General features: G+C 37.9%; 1 protein-coding gene across 1 annotated transcript; it reads left to right on the top strand.

Annotated features, from left to right (window-relative positions):
• Positions 1-524: 524 nt before the first annotated feature.
• On the top strand, positions 525-6,836 carry LOC104511389 (intraflagellar transport protein 140 homolog; the record flags this gene model as incomplete). Its single annotated transcript, XM_010153985.1, has 4 exons — positions 525-671; positions 1,873-2,094; positions 5,918-6,039; positions 6,694-6,836. Coding segments are annotated over exons 1-4 (634 nt in total), but the record flags the coding sequence as incomplete, so codon positions are not given.
• Positions 6,837-8,550: the final 1,714 nt, after the last annotated feature.

Raw genomic sequence — 8,550 nt, 5'->3', positions numbered from 1 at the left:
GTGTAGGTAACAGCTTGAGTTAAACTAATTTTGCATAATTTCCACAGAACAAGCTCCAAAGTGGCAATAGCTGTTAAAACTTATATTGAAAGCCCAGATATGAGACTTTAGAAGAGAAAACCACTCTATACGTTAACTGACATCTTTGGATATGAAGTACTGGAAGTAGCTTTCTGGTAAATTCTGAGTTATTGCAGAGTCTTCTGAAATAAGCCTGCACAAGCCACTGGTGAGAGATTGGTACTAGTCTGTGTGCGCTATCGATCTACAGACTACAAGGCTCAGTATTCCTCTCGTGTTTTTTAAAAGTACTACTATGACCTTTTTCATGTCTGTGTAGTGCACATTAACAAGATGATGCTGAAGCTTTATTTTCTCCCCATCTTTAAAGCATGCTTGTTATTAGATACAGTATATATGAAGTATATAATATGGCATATATACATATTATATGCTTAAACATACCTGTTAGAAATGTTTGTTTTCCTTGTACAGGTTTTCAGTCTGCAACAGCTTCTGTTGTTATGGCTCTGTATGTGGATCATCGAACAGAAACTCCGGATTCAGTTGCTTCCCCTTCTCATATAGCATGGCACCCACTTCATCCCCTCCTGGCAGTTGCTTCCATCAGCTCAGCATCTGGGGGCTGTGTGGATATCTACCTGGAACAGGTGACTAATCAGCAACTTTGCTTTGGGCTTGATACCACTTTGCTCATTTGAAACTTCACTTTTGTGTATATATATATATATGCAGCCTTACTTATACTCCTTGAATCCCTCCCTCTAGATTTTAATTACTGTCCATGTCCCCTGCTATCTAGAGCATATCAGATACTAATTACACGTGTTATAAAAAGGTCTTAATAAATTAAACTGATCTTCCCATTGAAATTTAACTTTTACAGCCTTTCAGTCTTGTTTGTGATTTGCTTTTTACTTTTCATAGCATGAGAATTTCAGGCTTAAAAGTAAAATGGACACATGCTGCTTCTCATTTTTTTAACTCTTAAGTGAATAAAATATACTAAGAAATGTGAATTAAAAAAATAATTCTTTCACCTTGAGATTTGCTAGACTTGGCTTGTTCCATTTGAGTAGGTTGTTTCCTAATATGGTTTCTGCCTGTAGAGAGGTATTTCCTTGGCATACTTTAAACTTTACACAAGAGGTTTGCGTAGGATTTTGGATTGCATGATTTTCAGGAAAAAAGTGTGCTATTTATTAAAAACGGTACTACGAGCTATCTAGCAGCAAATGTACTGGAAATGTTTATGTCTGTTAATAGGAGTAGCCTGTAAAATGTATACTTTCTAAAGTGCAGTATGAGAAATGGTCATCCAAATTTTAAAAGTGGAAAAATAAATAAGTAGAGAGGTTAAATGATGTGCCTGAAATACTGCAAAGCATGCACAAAGGGCTGTCTACCTTAAAGACCTGTTCAAGTATTTTTCTGTGTCCTAAGTAAGGGGCTGTGCTTTCAAAAGTTGTTGTTTTTTACTTTGAAGTGTGCTCAAAGCCTTATCCTTCTTACAGGAGTAAAAGCTTGATATTCAGTGAGAGCTGCTCATGGATGCTGTGAAGGAAGAATAGCCTTGAGAGGCAGAGTGAGGCCGTCGCTTAACACTGCCGTGTTTTCATAAGCAGTTTTTAGGTGGATGCACTGCATGTTGTGGCACAGATTTATGCATGTGAAATGGCTGTAAAGAGAATTTTGTAACCACTTCATGTCTCTTGCAGGAAGCTCTATTACCTGCCAGTCGTTTATCACAGAAAAGTATCTTGTTGACTGGGAAACAGATCTGAAGGTTTAGCTGCATCTGTGTGCTGAGTTTCCATTGCACTGAGCTTCTGCTGCTGTTTCCGTTTGCAGGGAGAACATGTGTCTGATGCTCGTGTTGAGAGAAGCTTTCAAGTCACATCACTTTCCTGGCACCCTTCCAGACCAATTCTGGCAGCAGGCTGGGAGACAGGAGAAGTCGTGATACTTAACAAACAAGACAAGGAGCACCACGCTGTACCACCAAATCATAATGCCAAAATTACAGTCCTGAACTGGGGTACAAATGGTACTCACCTCATGTCTGGTGATAGGGTGAGTAGTTGAAATGCCCTGTGTGTGTTTGATGGGGAATGCGGGCTTTGTGCAAGCCCTGTGATGGGAAGGGGTTACGGAATGGATTGTTAGGGGCAGGGATAGTTGCGAGGGAGATAAATTTCCTTGCTTTAGGTACAAATTAAAAACTGTTACAGAGTAAAATCAAATTTTTGTGGTGTGGTTTGTGGTGGTTTTTTTCAGTACTAGTTGCTGGTTTATAAAATTATCTTTAAATGAAAGTGTATCTAATTTCAGTATGTGCTGAGTAGTAGGCTAGGATTTATGGCTATTTAATGGATGAAGTAATTGAGATACAGACAATTCAAATTATTTGCTCTTGTCTATGCACAAATTTTGTGGCAGACTCAGGAATAAAGCCCAGATGTTGAGAAAGAAATTCCAGCTACAACATATTCATCCATAGTGAGTGCATAGCAATACTCACCTAAGTACAAAAATAATCTTGCTATTCTCCCTTGTTCTGTTTTTATTAATATTCTAAAAATGAGTGAAACTTATTGTATGGGAAATATGTTGTGGAAATACTTGAAATGTGACAGTCTATTTCTTGATGAGATTGGTGCCCTTCTACATAGTGAAATAAGAAACTAGCTATTGAATATTTAATATTCAGGATGAAGTATTCATAAAAGATTCTGATTTTGCCAGTTCTTGAGTCAGCAAACGGGGGGGGAAAAAAAGTGGATTTTTCTATATTTCCCTGACATGAACTTGATTAGAATTTTGGTTTTGGTCTTTGAGAATTCTTGTCTATATGAGTCAGAGGAAAATACAGTTTTAAATAACTGTAAGATTCTGTTGCTGCATTTGGCAGAAATGCAAAAATTCAAAATCGATTAAAAAATTAATTTATCCACTTCTTTATTAGAAGAGAGAAAATACTGCCCAGACAGAAGAAGGTGACACACAGTGTAACTGAGGCCTTAGTTATACGGAGATAATACATTAATGTAGCCACAGCTTACATTAACCTTAAATTTATGAACAAACCTTTTTCAAATTGATTTGTTTGGTGTCAGATCACAGTAACAAAGCCATTTTAAAACAGATATAGCTGTTCTTACAGGCGGATTTAACAGTTTTATAGACTCATCTTAAGTGCTCCTTTGATGAGCATGTTAATCAATGTAGAATAAGCAGTGGTTTCAAGGAAGTACCTTAACATAACAAAACAAAGCCTATGCACGTGTTGACATGAATGCTCTTCAGCTTCACGTAGTTTCAGTTGCTGTAGTTGGAAAGACCAGCCTCAATAGATGGTATCGCAGCACATTTGAGCTCAAGCTCGTTATTGCAAAGTAGCTGTGTTATTCTCTGCAGACACTGAAGCACCCAGCTGAGGGCAGATCTGGGTGCTTCCTTAAGTCCCTGTCTAAGGAAACGGGGCCCTAAAAGCCTGAAGCTCTGTATGCAGTGGCCAGCTTGAGCTCATCAGCCTTGCTCAAAGCCCAGGCTTCTTCGGATGAGCATGCAGCTGGTCCAGCAGCCTGTGGCTAGTTCCAAGATGGTGTCTCAGCCCAGTACTGCACTGGGTGGGCCCACTCATCCCTTGTGTGGCACACTCAGTGTTGTTGTACCATGGGCTGATGTTCAGCATAGGTATGCTTCATTTCCTACATCTTTTCCAATAGCCTTTACGTTTACTTTTAAAATGTTTGCCATGAAGCTTTATATTCAGGTAACTTCCAGTAGGTGAGTGCTGCCAGGATCATACTCTGCTCATATTAGAGGAATACTCTTAGAAAGAAGGTAAGTATTTGGGCCCTGGTTTGGTTTCTGTTTGATCTCCACTGAGAGTCCTCAGCTGAGAACACCCAGTCATAAATCCTGAGTTGCGAGAAAATTATTTGAAAAAAACCCTGAAAGTTGGAATAGGATGCTGTGAAAATCAGAAGCTCTTAATTTGTGTTTTAAGTAATAAATAACACGGATGACTTCCAGGTTTTGATCACACAGGCGAATCCTAAGGATCTATGTGTTTTCTATAATGAAAGTGTATTTTGTAACCTTTATCACACGGAGCTAAAACTTTGGGTTGTTAAGAATGATTGGGAAGATGCAGGACACCTTAAGAGTAAATCTTACAGATGATAAAGTCAATGTCCTTTGTCCTTTTCAAATACCATATGAAAACAGACCAGTTCTGCATGCTCTCTATAACCAGTCACACTTGAAAGAGGTAGTGAGCTTTTGTTTCTTGCCTCTGTGTTCCAGACTCAGAATCAGGATACAGAATGGGATATCTAGAATGGGATGGAATGAAGGTCAGCAGCTTTATAAAGCTGCAGGCTTTTCCTCTGGCATGTAAATGGTGCAGGTTTTCTGAGTTGGGATCCCTGGTATTTGGTGACATTTAAAGCCAAGGGAAGAGTGGGAGGAGGAGCCAACAGGACATGAACTTTCAGATCATAAGAGCCTGTGATTTCCAGAGGTAACCAGCAAAAAAATTGTATGAACCACAAGTGGCCTCTTGGAACACTAGTACAGTAGTTTCACATATGCATAGCTTTCACATCCTTTAAGCTGTAAGAGACAGCATTGCACTTAATAAACAGTTTTGGGTGGTATAAATATTATCATCTTACTGCTGAAAGAAGTTAGAACTTTGTTTCTTGATTCATAGGAAAAAAAATTAGAAGGAAGTATTACCTTGTGAAGCCTCAGCTACATCTTGTGTGTCTTGTGGTTAAGATTGTGAAGAATAAGTCTTTAGAACTACCACTGCTACTAGTCTTTCTCTTCTAGAAGGGCTATACTTCATTGAAAACAATAAAGAGAAACAGAGGAAATTATAGTACCAATTTTATTTTTATCTATCTTAATGAAATAAAATGAGATTGAACTTCATATTGCGAATTGTTGCTGTTTTTTTCATGAAATGCTTACAGAGAGGGCCTCCAAATGCCATTTGATTCCCTAAGCACTAACAAAATAACTACAATAAATACTAATATTAAAATTCCAGCTGTGAGGCTGTAGCATAAGGCATTTTGTTGGGATGGTTAATGTGTATGTCATGCTGAACTGTCTTTTTGCTTTTCTGCCTCCTCCATTCTTTCCAGTAACCAGGGGTTTGATGCTTACTCTGAGCTGGCACTGCAAAATGCGTATTACCTTCAGAACTGGTGCCAGGCTCTGAGAGCCAACTTATATTGACTGATCTTGAGTTAATTAGCTAACCAGTCTTCCTTTCTTTAGTGTCTTTGACACTTGTAGTTACTAAGCTCTGTTTCTAAAGATGAATTTTTGTACTTGAGTGTCTACTCTGAAAGAAGAGGAAAGCTCCAGAAATACTGAAATTATTCCCTTAGATTATCTGCATCGTGTGACTTCACGTGTGTCTAATCATATACGCGTGCTCATCTATATCAGTGTTGTATGCACTTATTCAGGACTGCATATCTTATGCTTTACTACCCTTTAGCTCAATATCTTTTCTTTTAGCAAACAGACTACTTGCAAGAAAGTGGAATGGGAGTTATCTAAACAAATATTTAAATATGGTACTTGCAGAGGAAAACCTAGGATGTTCCATTTAATTGCTCTGGCAGCATCGTTTTACTAAGAATGGATATGAAAACAAGCTTTAGTAGACAGTTTTAAATAAGCAAACAATATAATGTTAAAGGTAATTTTTATTCCTTGTGGGTTAGTTTTAAGTGGGAGTAATTGTGTCAACTAAATGTGAAAGGAAAGGTGTTGCTCTGTCAAGAAAATGTTCAGATTTATGTGGACTGTTTGGCTGGAGTCTGGGTTCTTACGTGCAAAGTGTAATGAATTAACTCTAGTCTTTTTCTAGCATGGCGTTTTGGTGCTATGGAGAGTGGACCAGCGAGGCAGAGTGCAGGGTCCAGCCCTGCTGAAACAAGAGTATGGAAAATGTCTGTCTCACTGTGTCTTTCGATCACCCCCTCCTGGCGAGTAAGTTTTGTGCCCTATCACAGCACTGGTAGACCAGGTCTTTCTCTTGTTCCACAGGAAGAAAATCCTACTCACAGGCAACTCTGTCTCTAAATACAGATGTATATGTATAATAAAAGTTCTTCTCCAAGTGCTTCCCCACTCCAGTAGCTGGCTATTTGTGTCCTGTATGCAGCAACAGATCTTCTTCCTTTTGTCCATACTTTTCTGTCTGCTGTTGTTGAGTCTTCTTCCTTTTGTTCTTCTAACTAGCAATGATGCTGATTGTGAAAAGCAGAAAGCACCTTGAAAATACAATTATCCATGCAGTTATTGGCAAGATTGATTAAATTAAAAGTCAGTTCTTAAACATTATTATTTCTTCCCTCTCCAAGCAAGAAACAGGAAACAGTTGAAGTAAAAAGAAAAAAAAATTCTGTGTCTGGGCCACTTCTGTTTTACATTTCTGTAAAAATAATAATGCTTGTGGAAAAAATAGAAAACTAGTATTAAACTTCCATAGTGTATCTTTTTGAGTTTGTCCTTTTCCCAATCAGTGCATGAAACATGTTCATTCTCTCTTTACAATATATTTTATTAACCACTCATCCATTCTTTGAGATGGAAAGTACTCTATTATGTAAGAAATTGGAAATTAAGTATCTCTGTTTGCAGGGACTTTGTACAGCTGGCAAAAGCAGCTGTTGGGGGTGATGAGAAGGCCTTGGATATGTTTAACTGGATAAAAGCTGGAACAGGACCGCCTCTGAAAATGGGAGTCCAGGAAGGACTGTCCTTCTTCATCACTTTGACAGATGGTAAGAGCAAAACCACTTCAGTCTGCTGGAAATTTGTCTCCTTAATGCTTCAAAATAGCTCAGTGCATGATAGTCCTCATATATTCAACATCTAGAGTATATCCATAATACTTATATATCCAACATGATAGAGTGTTCATATGACTTGAAAAATGTTCAGTAATAACAAATTAATGCAGTTATTAAAATCTTAGCATCTTCAGGGTGAGTCATCTCGAAAAGAACACCATAGGTATTGGATTAGTCAGATTCCTGAAGAAGTCAGTGTTAGGAAAGTGATCTCTAACACTTAAGTGTAAATAAAATTAGAAGTCATCAGCATTTTGTGCAAAGCTTCAAAATAATGGATGTGTTGCTTTTTTTTTCCCCTAGAAATAGGCAAATGCTGCTTTTTTCTCTCATACTTTGAAATGAGGCTTTAGTTTAAAGAAGCAAAAAAGTCTAAATATATTTTATTCCTAATATAATTTCTTCCCTGCTATTTGTCTTTTTCTCTCTCTTTCTTTGTCCTGGGTACTAGTTTGCTCCCAGCTCAATTTCTTCCCATCCCCGTTGTTCCCTTGATGCCTTCTACCTCTCTAACCTCTTAACTCTTTGGGCAGGAGCCAGAATGTGTTTGCAAAGTATCATAATGAGTATATTTCTTGTAGGTGATTCGGGTATGTAATCCTCTTGATTCAAATGTTAACTACTCCCAAAAACATTTCAATTACAATAGTACTGCAGCTCAATTGGAGTTTGATTCAGTGTTTACATTATCAAGAATAAGACCCATCATTTACACCAGCATAGCTTTTGTATGTTTCGTAGAACATTGGGCTGTGCCTTTCCTTTGACTTTTGCATTACAAGCCTCTTTAATAGATAGGAACGATTTCGGTGAAAAAGAGGTACAGGACCCTTTTTAAAGGTCCAAGGAGAATAGCTGTGCCTGTTGAGAGCCTCACTCAAAGCAGCTGTTGTGGCGGTACACAGCTCCACCTAGGGACAGACTCTGCAAGTAGCTGCCCATACCTTGTTTCTTGGGCCTCTGTTCAAACTTTTCCAAGTTCGGTCAAATGACCCTGGCTGTTTCTTCTGAGCAGTCTCATTGCCTGGGTTGCCTTGGGCATATATGTATTTTTAGTTAGTGATCTGCCATAACTTCAGAATCAATTAATGTTTTCATAGGGTTTAAATGTGACCTGTAAATTTCCTCTGAAGTATGGATTCTCAGCCCAAACTTGTTTAATAAAAATTACTTTAAAAAATCCCATTCTTATTGCATGCTTTTAAATATCTGAAAAGAGATCTCAAGGAAGACTACAGAGCATCTTTTAAAGCAAAGCTAAATAAAAAATTAAGCTTCTCAAAAAAGCCCAAAACAAAACAAACTCTTAAATTTCAAATATGTATTAGTCTAGATATTTTTTTGATGCTTCCAAAACTCTGATCATTGCAGTAAAACAATGGGTGAAATTCAGATAATATATTACATGAGGTGCTTCTTTGAGGAGAGGATTCCTGAACTGAAAGCAATTTTTGGAGGTTGTTTTGCAACACTTTCAACGAGCCCAAACAATCATCTTCATTACTGAGCATTTGAGATGACTGCCACAGGTACTGGGACATAACCTGAATAGTGGAGATCAACCTGATATTTTTACTTAATGCACCCTTGTTTGTCTTCCCTGCAGAACATTTTAGATCAAGAGGAATAATCATAGAATCATAGA

The sequence above is a fragment of the Eurypyga helias genome, unplaced genomic scaffold, assembly GCF_000690775.1.
Source record: "Eurypyga helias isolate BGI_N326 unplaced genomic scaffold, ASM69077v1 scaffold14236, whole genome shotgun sequence".
Taxonomy (NCBI): Eukaryota; Metazoa; Chordata; class Aves; order Eurypygiformes; family Eurypygidae; genus Eurypyga; species Eurypyga helias.
The sequence above is the reverse complement of the archived record's forward strand: the minus strand, read 5'-3'. Positions and strand labels throughout refer to the sequence as shown.